This window comes from Corvus kubaryi, unplaced genomic scaffold (genome assembly GCF_017639235.1).
Source record: "Corvus kubaryi isolate FWS band 111438036 unplaced genomic scaffold, C.kubaryi_AGA036_p1.0 37148, whole genome shotgun sequence".
Classification (NCBI taxonomy): domain Eukaryota; kingdom Metazoa; phylum Chordata; class Aves; order Passeriformes; family Corvidae; genus Corvus; species Corvus kubaryi.
In genome coordinates, this window is record NW_024581038.1 from 707,382 (window position 1) to 727,429 (window position 20,048).

The 20,048-nt window shown below is 46.5% G+C and overlaps 1 protein-coding gene across 6 annotated transcripts; it reads right to left on the reverse strand.

Moving 5' to 3' along the window:
• Nucleotides 1-1,037: 1,037 nt before the first annotated feature.
• RNF20 (ring finger protein 20) lies at nucleotides 1,038-19,712 on the reverse strand. Of its 6 annotated transcripts, none has more exons than XM_042021473.1 (21): nucleotides 19,627-19,712; nucleotides 19,020-19,099; nucleotides 16,041-16,211; nucleotides 15,750-15,917; nucleotides 15,483-15,630; nucleotides 15,136-15,318; nucleotides 13,816-13,934; nucleotides 12,867-13,013; nucleotides 12,600-12,677; nucleotides 12,160-12,279; nucleotides 10,739-10,918; nucleotides 10,421-10,556; nucleotides 9,633-9,754; nucleotides 8,909-9,306; nucleotides 8,223-8,340; nucleotides 6,780-6,929; nucleotides 5,652-5,864; nucleotides 3,649-3,774; nucleotides 2,584-2,724; nucleotides 2,164-2,265; nucleotides 1,038-1,956 (listed from the first exon to the last, which is right to left on the reverse strand). In XM_042021473.1, the coding sequence occupies exons 1-21, from the start codon at nucleotides 19,631-19,633 to the stop codon at nucleotides 1,780-1,782; spliced, it is 3,084 nt and encodes a 1,027-aa protein (XP_041877407.1). In that variant the 5' UTR covers nucleotides 19,634-19,712; the 3' UTR covers nucleotides 1,038-1,779. The 6 variants fall into 6 exon arrangements, with proteins under 6 accessions (XP_041877407.1, XP_041877412.1, XP_041877409.1 ...); XM_042021478.1 differs by lacking the exon at nucleotides 19,627-19,712 and adding an exon at nucleotides 19,537-19,589 and having other exon boundaries at nucleotides 16,041-16,207; XM_042021475.1 differs by lacking the exon at nucleotides 19,627-19,712 and adding an exon at nucleotides 19,537-19,589.
• Nucleotides 19,713-20,048: the final 336 nt, after the last annotated feature.

A 20,048-nucleotide genomic window follows, 5' to 3' on the forward strand; every position in this document is an offset into this window, starting at 1 on the left:
GAACCCAACATGGCCAGCATGCTCACAAAGCTCAATTTCAGTAGAAAGGTGATACAACAGTGACTGGGGAAGGACAGAGGGGCTTTGCAGCTCTGCTGGGGCTGTTTAGCTTGGATTGCTGTTCACAGCTGTAAAAGGAACTCTTGCTGTTGTAGCAAAGCTGTTTGAAGATGCAGACAGTTTGTTCATGACCCAGGTCCTGGTTCTGATGAACAAGCATTTGTAGCACAAAATCTACCATCAGCATTAACACACCATTCTTTATCCAAGTTGGTGCCACAACCTGTAATCCCAGGAGCAACTTCCAGTGAAAGAGGAGAGGGTTCTACTCCATTCCTTCTAACAGCTCTTACACCATGCCAGAAACTCTCAGCATTCCTTGGGAATGAATTTTTGCTCTCCTTGGAAAGGCAGGGTCATGTGCTCCTTCTCACTCTTCAGGATTCATCATCATTTACAAGGCTTTATTCATATATTCTGAATGTTTTCACAAAGATAATAATGAATAGTGTCATTTGTGATTAACTCCTTGCACTTTGTTATTTCCTGCAGGGGATACAGGAAGGCAGTACAGATTCCATGATTCAGGGAAGGGACACCCATGAGACAAACCTCTGACAGGTGCACCATCCATGAAAATTAAGTTTACAGAAAAAAGGAAAAATACTACACCCTATGAAGGAATGCTGCAAAGAAACAACTTCCCATTTTGATTTTAGAAGCACACTTCAACCAACCACAGGGAGCACTGAGATTCTAACCCACACCACACCCGTCACAAAATTCTCAGCAGCCATGATGAAATGACTGCAGAAATAATCCAGCATCCTGGCCCTCTTGTTGTGTCAGGAATGAGGTACTGGGGATACAGCCAAAGGGACAAAAGTTGTTTTAGCTGAGCATATTTTGCAACCAGGGGAAGGAAGAAGTTAAGCCTCTCTGCTGTAGAAGTTTAAAGCTTGTGAGAAATGTTTCCAATGCCTGGACAAAGGATGGGAGCACAAACAGGTATTACCAAGGCAAGAAACACGGAAAAATAAACCGAACAACAGCTTTAATTAGATTTTGTGCATAACAAGATTAATCTTTGTGGTAAAGTTGCAACAAAGGAACCCCTAAAAATCCTTTTCTGATAAGGACAATGACAGCAATGCCTCAGCCTAGGGGGAAGGTGACTGCATCAACCAGGGCTCATCAGTGGAATGCTACTTTCAAAGAGTCTCCAGCATCTTTCCTTTCTCCTCTACTGGATCTTTAGATGTGTCTGTCTGGGGCAAGGGAGGATGTTTCCTAGTGCATCAGCTCTCAGAGGTTCTTGCCCTGACTCAGGAAGATACACACCTAAGGAGTTGCTACACTGAGTCTATAGATTCAGTTATTTGGCCTCTATTTGGCCTGTTAATTGGGAAACTATTCACCCACAGGAGCACTGCCATACCTTGCTGGGATTTAATTAGCATCCAAAGCAGACCTCTCAAATAAAACTCTCACTAATCTCTGCTTCACCTCAGTTTCCATCCCGTCAAGGCAGGACTTCAGCTGGATGTTCCCACCTAGGCAGTGTGGAAGCAAGGGATGGGGAATTTCCTCTCAGGCACAAAGAGCACATAAAAACCGAGGGCAAGAACAAAGGGAAAGGGGCAAGAAAGGAACCAAGATCTGGAGTCCGTTTCCTTCGAAACCCTGAACGCACCTCCCAGGAGACACTGCAGATCAGGTGGCAGAAGCTCACAGAGCGAGGGAGGCTGGCTCAGCGCAAGCAGGGCCTCTGTGGGGGCCTCAGCCGATGTAGATCCTGTGGAAGTCGTTGGCCCCGAAGGCCGCGTTGCACTTGGGGCACTTGCGCTGCCGGGTGTCGTAGCGCGTCTTCACGCACTCGAAGCAGAAGACGTGGAAGCACTTGGTGAGCACCGCGTCCTTCTTGCGCATGTTGCAGCACGGGCACGTCAGGCGGGCCTGCAACACACACACACAGAGCTGTGAGGGGCCCTGCAGCACACCTGCCATGCTCAGAGATGGCTGAAGATGAAGGTCCTTCCATTCCTCAGAAGGACAGTGTGGTTTCTTCAATGCCAGAGTACAGACAAGAGATGTCAAATACTGAAAGTGTGCCTTACAGACCTTCTGACTGAAGTCAAAAGGGAAGTTGATAGACACAGATACCTTGTAATCCTTGATTTCCTCCATCAGGATCTCATCACAGTTGGGAACCATGTCAGGCTTCTTTGTGGTCTCCAGCTTCCTGCGCAACCTAGAAATATCCTCCTGCATAAAAACAGGACACCAAGTGAATGAGCAGTACATTCTCTGTCACAGCTTCTTCAGGGACCAAAGAGAACATGCACCTAGCTAAGCCATGCCACCCATAGTTTCATCCCCTATAATCCAAGAACCAACATGATCATCTGATGCCGCAGTTATGAGTGGACAACACCTGAAAGAGCCAAGACCTGATGAAGCCGAAATCGAAGTGAAACTGGACACCAAAAGAGTAGTTTAGCTGAAATCCTCTCCAAGCTCAATGTACAAGGAGAAGGACACTAAAGCAGACAGATATTGAAGGACTCTGCATAGGATAAATACCTCAGCCCTTTTGAAGTTGAACATCTCTTTCTCTCTAGTTACTCTGTTTTCCACAATCTCCTCCTGAAAATCATGTAACTTCTTCTGAGCCAGCTCCAGCTGGGCCTTCAGATCGTCTGCAAGCTGGGCTGCATCCATGGCCTGAGAAAGAAAACCAGTATAGAAGTACCAAACACAGAAGAACAGCTCTAGTGATTTCCAGTCCCTTGTTATAACCTTATTGTTAGAAAGTTCTAAACATTTAGCTTCAAGATTCCTTTCAGCAGAGCCAAACCTTGTCACACTGCAAAGCATGTCACTTAGAAAAACACTCATGAATACCCACCTTCTTAATATATTTTCAGCCTTCCAGCTTCCACATTTTCTCTATTCAATGGTTCAGAGGCAGTTCTATAGCTGAACTAGATAGAACTGCAAGATACCTACTTCTAACAATCTCTCTTCAACAGTTCTCCTCTAACTTTATAACCAAGTTCCCTTAATACCACTAATTGTTGTACTAAGCACAGGTGACTGTTGAATTCTCTCCAGCTCCTCTACACAGTGATATTCCTGCTTTCCTTTCTGCCTGTTCTAATGTAATTTCTGCATTTCTACTAAAACTTAACAACATAGGCAGCATCAACCAGAAGACTTAAGTCTTATTTTACCAGTAACACACCTACTTTATTGATCTTAGGCATTTGTTAAAAGTGTTCACATTCCCCAGCTGTATTTTCCTTTTACTTATCCCATCTTTCGTACAAAAGCTTTGACCCCAGTTGACTTCATCTGGCTGCTGCCTCTTTTTTCACCATAGGTTTCCTATAAAGGCACCTTACTTCTGCTCCCTAATTAGGCTTTCACAAAAACACATATGACCTGCTCCTCCTTATCAAAGGAAAACATCAGTCTATAGTACTTTAATCATAATTCTTTCCAGGACTCCTCAGCCTTCTGATACACTCATCCAAAACCAGGGAATACCATGTTCTGTAATACCAGTGGGAGCTCAGAGCCCTCTATGCCTCCCACATGGCAACAGCTCCCCCTTACAACCCAAGAGGAAATGAAGCCATCACTCACCTTGCGTTTGTTCATTTCCAGGGCCTGTGTTCGCAGACCCAGCTCCTTCTCTCCTGTTCCAATACTGCTCTGCAGTAAGTGTTCCTTCTCCTCCAGCTTACGAACAACCTGCAGCTGGGCATCCACCTTGGAAAGGGAGAAAGTACAGAAGGTATGAATGCATGCTCTGTGGGTCTTCAGAGCTGTCATTAAAGCTGCAGGCTAAAACCACCCCTGCCTCCCCATCACCAAGGAGTACATCTTCAGCTTGCCTTTTTCTCCCTGAACAGCCATGCCTGTATCCAGACAGCTGTACCCAGATCTCTCCGGTCAACAGTTTGAAACTCAGCAGTCAAATATTTGCAACAAAGATGTCCTAATTTTTGGACAGTGGCTTAAAGAATTGCTGCAAGGCAGTAAACAATTCACCAGTGCTTCCAAGGATGACAGGATAGTGCCATAGAATGGTCTGGACTGGAAGGGACCTTACGGATCATCTAGTCTCAAACTCCCTGGGATAACTTCCACTAGGCCAAAGTCCCATCCAAGCCTGGCCTCGAACACTCCCAGAGATGTGGCATCCACAGCTCTGGGCAACCTCTAGGAGTGCCTCTGCATCCTCTGAGTAAAGAATTTCTTCCTAAATCTAATCTAAACCTGCCCTCTTTCAGCTTAAAACCACTCTCTCTTGTCCCATCACTATACGCTTGTATAAAAAGTTCCTCTTCCTCCTTTTTCTAAGCACTCTTCAGGGACTGGAAGGCTACAATGAGGTCTCCCCAGAGTCTTCTCTCCTCCATGCTGAACAACCCCAGCTCTCTCAACCTATTCTTGTAGCAGAGGTGCTTGTCTCTTCTCATCATCTTTATAGCCTCCTCTGGACTCTGTCCAACAGGTCCACATGTCTTTCCTGTGCTGAGGACCCCAGAGCTGGATGCAACACTGCAGGTGGGGTCCCATGAGGGCAGCCTAGAGGAGCAGAATCCCCTCCCTGAGCCTGCTGCCCACGGTGCTTTGGATGCAGCCCAGGATGCAGTTGGCTTTCTGGGCTCCCAGCATGCGCTGCTGGGTTGTGTCCAGCCTCTCATCCACCAGAATTCACAAGTTCTTCTCTGTTCAAATGTTCTCAATGATTTCTTCTCCCAGTCTGTACCCATGTCTGAGATAGTTCAAACTGAACCATGGTTTCCAACTCCTCCTGCTTGTTACCAATATATAGAGGTATAGGTAGAAGTACCATTACAACAGGAAAATGACTTCCCCCTTTCCCTCACCCATCTGCTCTCCATAGCAGTGAACCTGTAGGACATTTTAATGCTCATACAGCAGTCTCAGTTTCTTACTAAGACAGGCCCCTTTGAAACCTGATGCATTCCTAGGCTGGTGAGAGGAACATTCTCTCCTGAACTGATTTTGGTGAGGATAGTTAATTCTCTTCATAGCAGCTCACATGCTGCTATGTTTTGCATTTTGGAGAAAACAGTGTCAATAACACATCACTGTTTTGGCTGTTGTTGAGCAGTACTTACACAGCACCAAGACCTTCTGTGTCTCATGCTGCTCCCCAGCATGCAGGCTGAGGGTGCCCAAGAAGCTGGGATGCCACACAACCAGGACAGCTGATCCAGCTGGCCCAAGGGGCATTCCATACCCTACAATGCTGTGCTCAGCAGTAACAGCTGGTGGAACAGAAGAAGCGGGAGGATATTCAAGACTGCATTTATTAAATAACAATAACGCATGATGAAGCCCTGCCTTGCTGGAGATGGCTGAACTTCTGCCTGCCACAGGAAGTAACAAATTAACTAATTTCTTGCTTCGCTTGTATGGACATCTTTACTTTAACTGTTTAGCTGCCTTTATTTCATCTCACCTGTTCTCACTTTGACCCTTCTGATTCTTTTCCCCTTCTCCTCAGGGGGGAAGTAAGCAAACAGCTGTGTGCAGCTGCCTGATACAGATAACCCACAACACCTCCACCCTCCCCAACAGTTCTCTTGTCCTCTCTCCTTTTTCCATATTACCTGTGTTTTCAGTGTCAAAACTTGGTCTGCCAGCTCCTCCTTTTCCTCTTTCAGCAGCTTGTGGATCTGGTTGGACTTGATACGTTCTGACATCAGCTTGAAGTTGGCATCATCCTTCTCCCGCAGCTGCTGCATCAGGCGGATGTTCTGCTCTTGCATGTCTTCAAAGGCTTGGCCTGTGACATCCATTTCGGACAGCAGGGCCTCTTCCTCCTGCAGAAGAATCACAGGCTCTGGCAAAACTGTCACCTGGTCCCCCTACAGTTACCCTGAACATTTTACTCAGAGACACCAAACCTAGTAATGGTGTCAGGAAACAGCATCATCCCAATAACCAGAAAAAGGTAGTCCCTAAAAGTCCGCACCACAGCAGAGATACTCTGAATTTGAAGGTGTAGAGAAAAAATGGTCACCTGTGGCTTGTCTGGCAGAATCAGCTTTGACAAAGGCATTGCCAGAGCTGGGCAGAAACCAGCTCCCAATTTCCAGCAGCTGAACAGCTGTCAGATACACCAGGCCAAAAATCCTACATGTGGACAGCTTGACAGTTTCCAGGTAACCGGCTGCCAAGGCCCTTAAACTCTCTTTGGCCACTTCAGCATTGACAACGTAGAGCAGCTCTGCTCTAAAGAATCTGAATTCTAAAAAAGTACACGTCAATTCATTGGCTTGCCTCTACTCTACTGAGGTGGTCCTGCTCTCTCATTGGATTAAGCCTTTTTTAGCAGAAGGTATGTACCAGTTCCATGCAAATATATTCACTACATGAACTGAGGAGATAATAACTTTTTAAAAGAAATTGTAACCTCTTCCCCTAATGGCTGATAAAGCCATTTCTCCTCTGTGTGCTTCATCAAGGCCACACGTTTAATTGCTTATTTAATGTTTAATTGGTATTAAACATTTCCCACCATCGCCTGCCTGTGATACACCAGAGTTGAGGGTTGAGGGGGTTATTTTGTTGGTGGTTCTTTTGCCTGTTCAGTTTTCTTTCCCTTGGGTAAACAAGAACCAAACTCACATCTCTGGCCCATACAGATATAAATTCCTTCTCTTCCCAGATGTAAACTGAAGGCAGCTCCTTCACAGGTCATCCAGCCAAAAAAGAACTCATCACAACCTTCTCACCTGCTTAGCCATGGCTAGTTTCTTCTGTAAATATTCAATTTGTTCCTCCACTGCTCGGATCTTGCGGAGAGCATCCTCATCAGCCATCTTTTTACTCTCCTTTTTTTCCTTGTCTTCCAATTCTTTCACCCTCTGCCTCAGCTCTTCAAGCTACAAGGACAAACCAGAAATGACATTAAACACAAGGATGTACCCTGAGCGTGTTAAGAGCCTGTTTTCCCCATAGCTCTCTGAAACATTCAGGACTGCCTTCAAAGCATGGCAAAAAAAACCCCCCATGTTATTTTGACAGAGTATTACTGGCAGATGTACCATTGAGATGGGCTTGAAGCCCCAGACCTTGACCTCAACACCTCTGAAAATTTCACAGTATCTTTCACCAGAGTAGGAACATCAGTCTCTTGCAATTGCACATGTATGGATATGTGGACTGAGTGCATCTCCTCCTTTAAGGGCATCTGGTCAAGGACCTTTTTCCATACAAAAAGGAGGTAACAGGAAAAGGAGGAAGTAAAATAAAACATATAGAGACACAAACTTGGCAGACAAATGATGAGGGAGGCAGTGATGAGAATGAAACCTGGTCAGTCACACTAACTGATGAGAGCACAAGAGAGTGTGAAAATGTTTAAAATGTTTGTTCCATTGAGGTTACCTGAGTGTGGGAGAAGGAGAAAACCAGAAACAAAATATACAGAGACACAACCCCAACAAAACAAACACAGAGACAAAGGGAGGATGCAAACCTCTTCAGTAACAACATTTGATAGGCTTCCACGAAACTACAGGGATCACTTCCAGGAAGAGCAACTTGGACTTTGTAACTGATGACACTGTAAACCAGGAATAGCTCCTGAACTGGGAGGGCTGTGGGAATCAAGAGCTGTTCAAATCCAGAAGAAACGTGCAGGGAAATGGAGATCAAGAATGAACAAACTGGGGTTAGACAGAGAAGGGTATAAAAGGAGCCAGTCACATGTAAAATATGGGGAGTCAGTACACATTTGTCTGGCTCAGCCTTGCACATGATCATCACAGCCTGTCCTGTCCTATCTTCTTGTATCTTTTTATTACACGTTTTCTTAAGTATCACTGTGTAATCAAATGTATGTGTGCTGCACAGAGTAAGTGCTGCATACAAGTGAGACCTGCTTGTGAAGAAGAGGGGCTTGAAACCTCAGGGGTACCAAACAGAGGGACATGCTGTTACTTGAGGGATCTGCAAATGTGTCTGTGCTTGTGAACCTAGAGATTGTTGTGTGCGCATGCCTACAGTAGCAACTAGTTGCTGTTTATCTCCAGACCATTCCAATTTCTAAGTGACAAAGCTGAGAAGACTAATTCAGTTTTGAAGAGAGAAACACCACAGTTCCACTGAAGAGTATCTGAAAAGAAGTTTAAGTAACACATTAAAAAGAAAAAAGGAAGAGAAATTTGAAATACCTCAGCTTTTGCCTTCTTCTCAGCTGCCATCAGCTGTACTTTGTCTCTCTGCTCTTTGGGGGCAGAGCGGTACATATCTAGAAGGAGTTTCATCTCCTTCTGGCTCTCCTGGGCCTTCCTGGAGAAAGGGAGACAGACCACTGTGAGAACACAGCAGGAAAGCCACACTTGGGCAGCCAGCATGAGAATCTGACAGTATTCTCTCCATCTCCCACATGGATGTGGAGTCATCTTATCATGGTAACCTAAAACAGCAGATGAGAACAGGCTGGAAAGAAATCAGGCATATGGGTTAAAAAGCAATTAGCGGGGTGAAGATGAAACATGTATCCTAACAATAAGCTACAAACTATCCACCTTTGCTTTTGGAACCTTTCAGGAGAGGGAAGACTGCTGCGTCCTCTATTAAAAACCTGCTGCTGTGAAGTTTTATGCAATTGTTATGACAGCAACAAATAAACATTACTTGACCCACACCATGAAGTATCTGGTTTGGTAATTCATGCGTTAGGCTGTTGTAGGAAATACACTACTACATTCACCAAACCACAATCAGATACAGAGGGTGTCAAGAAACTCTGTTGGCTTCAAACTTCAGTGATGCTAATCCTGTAAAAGCAAGAACACACGAACACCCCAGGCCTGGACACTGCTCCCGCAGAAAAGGGAGAGACAACAACTCTTACTTGAGCTCAGCCTTCAGCTGCTTGATCACTTCAGCCTCCTTCTTTCTTCCATCTTCATGCTTCCCTTTCTCCTTCTCTTTGGACTCTCTCTCCTTCTCAGATTCCTTCTGCTTCTGCTTTTCCCGCTCTCGTTCCTTTTCCTTCTCTTTCTCTTTTTCTCGTTCTCTCTCTTTCTCCTTTTCCTTCTCTCGTTCCCTCTCCCGTTCCCGTCTCTCCCTCTCCCGTTCCTCTTCATCTCGCCTGGCCTTCACTTCATTAACATCTTCAGAAGCAGCCTTGGGAACAGACACTTGGGCAGAAGGATCATCAGGCTCCTGTTTGATCTCTGGAGGCTCCTCCTTTGTGTCTTCAGTGCTGGACTGGGACTGTAGGAGAGCACTGCCACTGCGAGAGCGGATCTGGGGTGGAACAGCAAGAGAAATGACAAAGAAAGCAAACCATTAAGTTCTTAGCCAGAAATCTTCCTTATCCCTTTCTCCCTTGTCTTCCCAGATCCATGCTTCCATGCCCCCTTTGTAACTGCTCCTGCTTTTCATGGAGCACTACACAGCTACAAAGGAAGAGCATTCATTTGGTCAAAGGAAGCAGCAGAGTGCAGAGCTCCACAGAAAATTTCACTGCATCCCGCACACCTTATCAGAAAGGTTGATATTGCTGGTGAGAGTGACAGCATTCCCCCTTCCCCTAAGCACTTTCTCCTCTTTTCTGGCATTTCCTGTGATACCTTGCTCAGGTCAGACTGGGCCTCTCTCAGTTTGCGCTTGTATCTCAACACCTCTCCCTTCAGCTGGTGGTTATGATTCTGGAGGCTGCTGATGAGGTGACGCATCTCCCGATTAATTGGGCCTGCAAAAACAGAAACACCGCTGCAACAAATCACACTTCTGCCAACCTTCTTGAGGTCTGTCATGGAGATGGAGAACAAACTATGTGACAATGATAAAGAACAAAGTAACACTGTTACCATTCTGCCATACAACAGAGCAACACAAAACACTTGCAGAAAAAAGTCATGCCAGTTTTATATGCAAACATAAGTCCTTGCAAATTCACAGTCCTAATTTCCCACTAACTTTACTTTTCTGCCCATGATCCTAAGGGAAATGTGTCATGCTACAAAAGAAATCTGATTTAAACGCTACTTCAGAAGTAACTTATTTCCTCTGATGAAATTTAAGAATTACTGCTTTGCTATCCAGATTGTCCTTCAAGACTTGGAAATTAATCCTCCCCCCACAAGTAATTTTTAATAATGCAAAATACCCTGTCATAAACCAAATTATTAGCAAAATGTATCTATTCTGCAGCATCTACAAAAAAGTCAGATAACACGGAACTGGCCTCCCAATAAAACAGGTGATGAGGTTTGTTTTTTGATATTAAGACACCTACCAGAACAAGTATTTAACAGTAATGAAGAGTCAACCCAGCTGTTCTAGTGCACTGTAGCCCCTAATGGGCATTGGTGGGTAGGTGGCGTTTGTTTTTAGGCATGGCAGAACAACACCATACCTGCTTGCTCATTGGCAGCAAGTGTCTGTTCAAACTCTATCCTCAACATCTCATATTCTTTGCGGACTTGTGCCAGGGTGTCCTCCAGCTGAATCACCTCAGTGCGTAGCTTCTTGTGAAGGCTGACCTCATCCCTCTGAGGAACAAAAGGGGAACAGAACTTGGTGCTTTGAACCTGGAGTATCTCTCACCTCATGGAGAGTACCAGAACAGCCTGAATTATTGCCAGAAACGTAAATTTCCTGAGCATTCGCAGAGCCACACAGACCCAGCAGTGATGGTCGGTGGCATGACAGATAGGGTGATAAGAGGTGTTACCTCGATCAGTTCCACCTGGCGCTGGTGTGTGGCACGGGTGCCATGGAGCAGCGTGCGGGCCTCGTCAAGATGTGCCTTCAGCTGGAGACTCTCGTTATACAAAACAGAAAATTGGGACTGCATGCAGCGATATTCCGGGGTCTCCTTCACAGCCTCTTCCACTGCTCGTCGCAGCTCAACCTAGTTGGGACACAAGAAAATGTCACACAAAGAAAAATTATCCCCTTGTCTTTGGTTTCTGTCTCTCAAGACAGGAAAACAGCGAATCAAGCTGCCACAAGCAAAGACAAAAGTAGAACTTCAACAGCATTGCTGTGAAGTAGGTGCAAACGATATGCTTCAGTACCAATTTTTAAAAGTCTCTGTTTTCTCTGCATGCACTTGGCTGTTTCTCTTGCACAGCCACATGACAGAAGTTTTTGACTCTTGGGTCCTGAAATAGTTTCTCTCAAAGATATGAACTTGGAAAACATAATAAACCATAATCATCTAATCAATAAAGATGGACACATAGAAAAAGTATGAGAGAACAGAGAAAATGCATGTGCCAAGTAGGCATTATGCTGGCCTTCTACCAGTAAGACATAATGACTGACAGGAAGAGAAATGAAAAAAACCCAGAAGTATGGAACTGAATTCCTAGAAAAAAAAGTTAGCAAATGATTGTGACTAGCAGCAGTGAAACAGACATATATATACATGCATACAGCTGATCAATAATTAAAAGAAAAAAAATTGTAAGCTAAGGACCATTTCTCTCTGAACAAACTCATGTGGATAAACAGAATCCAGAGGTGCCTCAAGACAGTTCCTGGCATCAGATCTCTGTATTTAGGTTACTGAGACAGACATTTCTTATAGCTGGCACTAACCACTAAGATGACATTTAGATTATTCTCTCCATCATATACTTATCTACCACAGAGTCACAGCTTCTTGTGTTACCACCTTTAAAACATCACAAACTCATAGGCTGTTTCCTATCTATCCTCCCCACACTGGGAAAGACACAAATTCATTGACTCTTTCAAGAACCTCTTTCCCCACACAAGTTCCTTGATTGTTTCTGTTCTCTGGTTCCACTTGCACAGGGCGTGGGGAAGGTGGAAGAGGGATCAATACTTGTAAAGAGGTGACACAGTTTTAACCAGACATGGTTAAAACGTACTGAAAGATCAGAATGGGACACGGGCAGGAAACCATTACAATTTCCAACGATGACCACACGGTGTCACCAAGGCACTGAACTGCAAGTGTAGCCACAGACTTGCTGATTTGTACCTGGAACTGAGTTTAACACAGCTGAAGAGCAGACTCAGAACAGACACTGCTAACGAGGTTTTCTGGAGACCCAGCACTGCAAAGCTGAGGGCAGCCCATCACACAGAACACCTTCATCCTCACAGGTACGGATGTCTCACCTTGAGCTTTTCATTTTGTGTTGTTACTTCCTCAAGATCCTGGCGCAGTTCCTCCAATTCATTGAGGCGATTCCCAGCAAGCTCTTTATTCTCTTCCAGCTCTGCATTCATCTCCTCAAACTGTTGGGATAAAGTACTTGTAAATCCTACTGTTAATGTGTCTCCTGAGAGTACTAATGAAGTATCTGTTTATGCAGTAACAGCAACTACAGACTGAACATCCAGGTAACGTGACCAAGTGAGACAGACTCTAATTCCACCAGATGTTCCATAAGTAGGGAACTGGTACACAGTCAGAACAGCTTACCCAGAGTCACCCAGATTCGTGGCACGGGATCTAAAAATCATCTAAAACAAATATCTAAATGCTGTTCAAACTATGCAGGAGTTCTCCTTGATTTTGTTCTTCCCCTTGCCCACAACCCAGCTCCTGCCCTTACCTTGCGGGCATTAATGGTGATTGTTCCTCCATAGAGGCTGCTCCCAGCCCCATACACCTTGTAGCCTTTGGAATTTACCTGCAAAAAATGCAAGAGATTTCCTCAAGACCCAATTAAATACTGACAAGACTGATGCAGCACACCCAAGACCAAAGAAGGTACCCTGCAGGTTCTCAGTTCTCCCAGCACAGTACCAGAGAGGCTGTCACACACCCATCCAACACCGCCCCCGTTCCCAGGCTTCCTGGCCAGGAGGGCAGCGCTTACTCGTTCCAGGACGTCGGCCAGGTGGCGGTTGAGCCTCTGCTCCCTCTTGCGGATCTTGTCGATGTCCCACTGAAGGTCGTCAATCATGGTCTCCAGGACAGACACCCGGGACTCTGCTGTCTCCACCCTCTCTTGCAGCTTGGAGAACTGCAATCAAAGGAGTCTTTCAGCCAGCATATGGGATAGAATCAACTTTTCCTGAGGCTGCTCAGGAGTACTTTCTTTTTATTCATCATGTGCTTTTCATCTCTTGCTGTGGTGACAGACTATTTGATGAACTGTCCTGAATTTTACAGTGGCCAAATTCTAAGACAGTAACAAAAATAAGACAGAACTGAAAATGGAGAAAGAGCAGGAAGCTGGCAGAACACAGAGGCAGCCACCTCAGCTTATTCAAAGGCTTGATTTTAATCTTTTCAATCCCTATGTCATCTACTCTACAGACCACTTAAGTGCTCAGAGGTCTAACCTGAGCAAGATCATCACTAACACAATTTTTAAATGAACTGAAATATCTGCAACAAATGCTGCTAAGAATGTGAATCCCTTAATGACTGGGATCATCTTGTATCTGGTATCATTACGCTGTCAAATGACACAGAGAAACCAAGGAATTCAGAACGACAGGGATGTCACCTCGAGTGTTCCAGGCGTCTACACAGCCACCTCAGCATCACGTGCCTCTGCTCTCCCCTTTTCTTTTAAAGTTCAGTCCATTCAACTCACTGACTTGCTTATATCCTTTCCTTTAGTGATGTAACAAGCCAATCAATCCCACTTATACAGAAAATCTATGCACAGCTCTCCACAACAACATAATTTTCGTAACTTTCAAACCATGTTTTTTCTGTGCCTCTCCAAGGAAATAAACTGCTTTCCAAACTATGGTAACCATAAATTATGCTAAGCAGGACCCCAAAGCAGATTTCTTTCTCTCTCCTTTTTATACCTCCTGAGACATGATTCTGTGCTTCTCCTGAAGAACATCAGCCAGTTCCTGCAGCCGTCCATTCTCATGGGACAGGTAGGAATTAAGCTCCACTACTGCTTCTTCCATCAGTGAAATATCTGAAAGGTGCACAAAGAAAAGGAAATTAATGGAAATCAAGGAACACTGGTTTTAATTCCTAAACAGCAAAGAGAGAAAAGGAGATTTCTGGGTTTAACTTCAGTTTACTGTACCTCTCCCACAGGTGGTTCCCAAGGGCCTGATCTCCATCCACAGGGAGCTTTGACTTGCACTCCCTAAGCAAAAGGCTCTGCAGTTTAACAATGCTGCACATTTCTGACCCAGGTGCCACCCCCTCACACCAGAGATCACTTCAGCTGTGTCGGTACCAGCAACCCAGAGCACGCCCCTGGAACCCAGGACACCCGGATGCAGGCCAAATTCATGCATAAACCTGCTACAACAGGTGACAACTTGGGATGACACACCAGGTGACAACTACAGCACCTGGGTGACAGGTGAAACTACAGCACCCAAGTACAAGCTCACATGGCACCAACGTTGCTACTACAGTTTATGATTGCCAGCCAAGGACAGCAGCACTTCCCTACACCAATGCCAAACTTGGTCAGAGCACACAGAAGGCACACCAAGGATGAGCTGATATTCCAGCCAAGTTTTTGTTCAAAAGATTAAAATTCTGGCCCTAAGCAAATGAAGTTTTTTAAACAGTCATCTGAGTGTAAAGTGAATCTGCTGCATTAATTTTTAGAAGCTGGTCGTTTGGCTTTCTCTGCAGAACTTTGCTACGTTCAAAACCAACAGCTACACTGAGCACACCAAAGCATTGGACGGGCACCATTCTGCTCAGAACTCAGTGGAAACCGAGCAGTTGGTTATTCCTACACCTTCTACTAAACTGCAGAGGAGGAGTCCAACATCAGTTTCCAATGCTGTTTTCACTTCTTTACTTGTAAGCATGAAGCCTTTTACGTGGTGGCTGAGGACAGCTGGATGATAAGGTTCAGCTGTGTTCTCTGACTTCTCAGGTACATGAACACACTACAGCAGAAACAAGCTGCTGCTTCTTAGCCCAGCACACTGGGCAGAGCTCTCAGCATTCAAACACAGAGGTAGCTACAATACACTTCTGGCACATGGTCCTTTATCAGAGGTTTTGATAACGAGAGTTTGGAAAGCCAGACCAATTAATTTTGGAAAATAAATGCACATGAGAAGGAACAGACCTTAATGTTTACAGGATCAGGCCTAAGGTGGCGGCAGATGAACACTCTTGAATACCTGCCACCGGGGTCATACCTCCACTATTCAGCTTGTGAGACAGCACATCCACCTTCTCCTGCAGCTTGTCATACATTGTCACAATCTGGGCAACAGCACGGCGGGAGGACTCCACACGCTCCTGCAGCTGAGATTCTATCTCCTCACTGGTACTGCTGGCTAGAGTGGCCAGGAAGGAGAATGCTGGCTCCAGTCCTTCCCCTGGGAACATAAAGAGGTGAAAAAAACTAAATGTGCTCTAGAAGGTAGCATATCACTGATCTGTACAATCACAAAAAAAGCCTCTGTCAGCCTTTAGAAAGGGACATCAGCATTGTCCACAGCCGAAATTCATCTTTCCCACTGTCCCCAGACAGGTGCCTCACCTCGTTCCCTCTCATCTTTGCGCTCCTGATTACTGTCAGAGTCTGGTTCAGGTTCTGGCACCACCAGTGCTTTCCTTTCAGACAAAAGGTCTCCAAGACCTTGGTCCAGGTCGAAGCGTTTAAGAATGATGCGGATATTTTCATCAAACTGAATGATGGGACAGGCAAGGCAAGACAAGATAAAGAATGCATGTGAACAAAAGGAGTGCAGTGGTACAGGAGAGACAGGAAAACAGCATGTATGAAGTAACAAAAGCTGTTACCAACCTGATTCCAGTATCGGTTGATGATCAGCAGAGAGGCATCATCGGTGGCCTGCCGACGCTCCAGCTTCTCGATGTGCTCCCGCAGCTCATCTTCGATGGCCTGGCGCTGGTCAAGCATCTCCGCGAGCTTCCGGTTCTTGCTCTGCAGGGTCCGGATGTCCAGCTCCTCCTGGGCGCAGGCACACGGGACACAGGCCAGGTCACAGAAGGGCTCATACTGACCCCAGAGACATTTCTGCCTCCAGATGAAAAAAACCTGAAGGTGGAGTGGGGGTATGCAAGGAAGACATACGGTTGAAGAAACACCACCAAGTTTAATGGTCTCCACAGTGGTGCCCGAATCTTCAACCCCTGCCTTCTTCTCCGGAGGTGCAGAAGGGCCAGGCTCTCCAGCTGTCCGTTTATTGCCAATTCCAGACATGGTTGCCAAAGCGTACAGATTCCCACCTTCTCCAAGATCTTCCTGAACATTAAAAAACACTGTTAACGAAACGCCAAACACACATCCATGTGATCAACTTGATTTGGGGTTTTTAACATGCTGACCCATCACACTAACGAGACGACCAAAAGAGAGCACATCATGGAACTCTGAAGACTTTGAAAAGTACTTTTTGGGAGGAATGGGTTAGAAGTGGAAGACTGATAAGGAAGACTGTAAATCACTCAAGTGACCTTGCAGCTGGGAACAGCCCTAGATGAGCCACTCATCCTCTGGCAAGGGCTGAGTTTAAGGGTGCCCACATCTCTAATACTGTAGCTCTGCCCTGGTGGTGCTTCAGGGATCTCACAGGTAACAAAGTAATGGAAACAAATCTACTCCTCGTGTTCTGACTGTGAGTTTGTGCCAGCCTGTGCTGACTCACATTCTGGTCCACCATTAAGCTGTAAAAGACATCAGCAGGATCAGCGCTGCAAACAGAAAGTTGATGGGGAAAAGATCCGGTGCTCTGTAATGTTAAAATGGAAGCACTGTACCTTATCACGCTCTTTGCAAAAAAATCTTCATCCAGGTTCAGTCTCTGCTTTTCTGCATTAACAAAAATCAACCAGGTTAGACTTTAACAAACAGCTGAGATGGTGTGTATGTGGCCCCAGTTCACTTCACAACAACCGACTGAATCCACACACAAAGCCAGTCAGAGCTGAGGGAGCACCACCCTGGAAATGAGCCCTGTATCCAGAGGTCTCACAAATCCCATGGAACTGAAAAGCAACTTGGAGCCAAGCCTTGTAAGACCCATTTCAAGAGTTTTCCTATGTACCAGGAGAGATGAGAGACATGTTTGAAGAGAAACCATTCCTAACAATGCAGTCTGAAAAGCTCTGGACTAACAGAGAATCACAGAACAGCTGAGGCTGGAAGGGAGGACTGGAGGTCACCTGTCCCATTGCTCCTGGATGAAGCAGGGTCAGCCAAAGCAGGTTGCCACGGGCCCTGTCCAGGCAGCCTGAGCATCTCCAGGCACAGAAACTCAGCCACGTCTCTGGGCAGCCTCTCCAGCACTTGATCACCCTCAACATTAAAACAGGTTTTTCTCATGTCTGAACAGTATTTCCTGTAGTTCCCTAACATATTATTGAGCAAAATTACAAGTGTCTCCAAAAGAAATGCAGTTGCTGGAGATGGAAAATGGAACCAATTAGATCTTCACTAGACATGAGCTGCATTCTTCTCCCACAGTCACTGATGCTGTGCCAGCCTCCAGACTGCATGAAAACAGAAGTGAACGAAATGCAGACCACACCAGTAAAACCTGAGTTGTTCCATTTAAGCCTAAAATGGCATTTACAGTCAAACTAGGGGTTACAAAATGAACCTTCCATTTTTAGCTGTTTGCTTTAATTAAGCAGTTCTACTGAAAGCAACAAGGCCATTGTATTTTTAAGATGAAGCTGGTCCACTGCTTTGCCAAACCTCAGCATTTAACAAGCATCTCAGCTTGGCATTGCCCTTCATCATATGCAAAATAATATAAAGATTATTTCTAAGTGAGCTACTGAAACAGCACATATGGTGTTCCTGTGAGGTATCTTCTAACATAAGCATTACATTGCATCTCAAATTAAAAGACAAAGGCAACCGCCACAGAACCATTTTCCTTCCAGCACTGACTTCAGCTGGAATTCCAAGAGCTCTGGAAGGGGTGGGGATACAGCTGTCACTGAAAACATCTCATCTGTCCCCTGTCAGTCCAGCAAGCCACCAGTGACCACTGCCTTTCACACTTTTTGTCCATGGACAAAACACCCCTTCCATCACCTCCTGGCACCACCCCCCTCAGCTCCAGCTCCCCTCTCCCCACCTCCTCACATACTGTACACCAGAACCCAACCCATTCATTTCTCATGGCCACAGACCCTCTCTTTCACAGAATCCTTTAGAATGGGGAAAACCTCTGAGATCGAGTCCAACCTCTGAACCAACACCACCTTGTCAGCCACACCATGGCCCTGAGTGCCACGTCCAGCCAGGGACAGGGACTCCTCACCTGCCTGGGCAGCCCCTCCCAGTGCCTGACAACCCCTTCTGCTGCTCACACACAGAAGAGGTAAAGAACTCTAAGCAAGACTGTACACTTCTTTGAATGTCAGATTTATTTCCTTTTTGACATAAAAGAGCTGATCTACTCTGCTAGCTAACACAGTAAATTTTACTTACCCTGTATTTGCTTAAAAAAAAATGGATGTCTGATGACAAGCCCTACAGATTGAAATTCAAATTAGATCTTCTCTTCTCATATACTACCATTTTACAACTAAATCTAAAAGCCTCAAGGTTTTATTACACTTGCCACCATCAGCTGTTCTTGCCACAGTACAGAAACTACACCGCACACATACAAACCTGTATTTATGCACAGACACAGACTCACAGAAATAAAAGCACCGTGGAGTTTTAAAAGCTGCTGTTTGAGCTTATACTCCCCAGCAGGAACACAAGTCAAACAGTGTTCCATCCACAAGCCTAATAGGGATTTTTTCACGGCTTCAGGTCAGGCTCATCAGGAATATCTTAAGCATGGAAGGAGAAAGGGGAAAACTGCCAACCCCCTGCTCTGCCTGGCCCTGGTGAGGCATGGCTCGGGGGGTGCTGTGTGGAGTTCTGGACTCCTCAGTACAAAGACAAGGAGCTGCTGGAGAGGGTACAGCGGCAGACACAAATATGATGAGGGCTCTGGAGCATCTCTTTTATAAGGAGAGACTGTGAGATCTGGGCCTGGTTAGTCTGGAGAAGAGAAGACTGAAAGAGGATCTCATTAATACATACCTCCAAGGTGAGTGCCAAGAGAGTGGTCCGGACTCTTTCCAGTGCTACCCAGCAACAGGATAAGGAGCAGTGGCCATAAACTAAAACGCAAAAAGTCCTACTTCAACATGAGGAAGAACCTCTCTCCATTGAGGGTGGCAGAGCACTGGAACAGCTGCCCAGGGACGTCATGGACTCTCCCCCCTCTGGAGACATCCCAAACCCACCCGGATGCGCTCCTGTGTCACCTGCTCCAGGTGACTCTGCCTTGCCAGGGGGGTTGGACTGGGTGATCTCAACCCGAACGATTCTGTGATTCAGCTTCCCACACACACCAGCCGCTCCCACACCTCCTCCGCTCTCCCACATCCCGCGGGGGTCCCGCCCCTGCCCCCGGGATCTTCCCACAGCGCCAGCCGGACACGCCTCGAGCCGTCCCTCCCTCCGCGGGTGTGCGGTGCGTCCAGCGCCCAGAGAACCCCCCTTCCTCCGCACGACCACCTCCCGGCTCTACCCGGCCCCGTCCCGCCCCACAGACCCGCCGCCGCCGCCGCCGCAGCCGCCGCGCCCTGCACCGCCGGCAATGGCCGCCGTCGGCCGCCCCTTCCGGCCGCCATTTCGCCCTCACCCGTCATGGAGACGCCGCTTTGCCCTGGCCCGACATGGCGGCGCCGCCGCGGCGCCCGCACCCGCACCAAAGATGGCGGCGCGGGCGGAGCCGCCCCGCCCACACGCGGCCCCGGCGGAGCGGCCGCCTCCGTGCCCGCCCCTGGAGCGGCGGCAGCTGCTGAGGGAGCGCGGCCGAGCTGCTCGGTACCAGCCATGGCGTGGCTGCAGGGCCAGGGCAGTGATGGTCCCCCTGCATTCGGCACGGGAGAGGCCACACCCTTGTTCCCCTCCAGTAGAAGGAAGTAGTGTTCTGCTTTCCTCAGTGTTGTTTGTAGATGAACTGTCACCTCCTTGTGAATTGTTGTACAGAGGCAACACAGCAGATAAGGGAAAAAATACAAGCAAAAATCTGAGTGGTACGGAGAGAAAGAGAGGGATTAA

Coding starts and splice junctions, on each gene's coding strand:
- RNF20 (XM_042021474.1), bottom strand. CDS start 19,367: ATGTGGGAGAGCGGAGGAGGTGTGGGAGCGGCTGGTGTGTGTGGGAAG. Junction 6,930..8,222: donor AGAAGAAGGCAAAAGCTGAG/GTATTTCAAATT, acceptor TTGTCCTTGTAG/CTTGAAGAGCTGAGGCAGAG. Junction 2,725..3,648: donor TGGAAATGAACAAACGCAAG/GTGAGTGATGGC, acceptor TTTCTTTCTCAG/GCCATGGATGCAGCCCAGCT.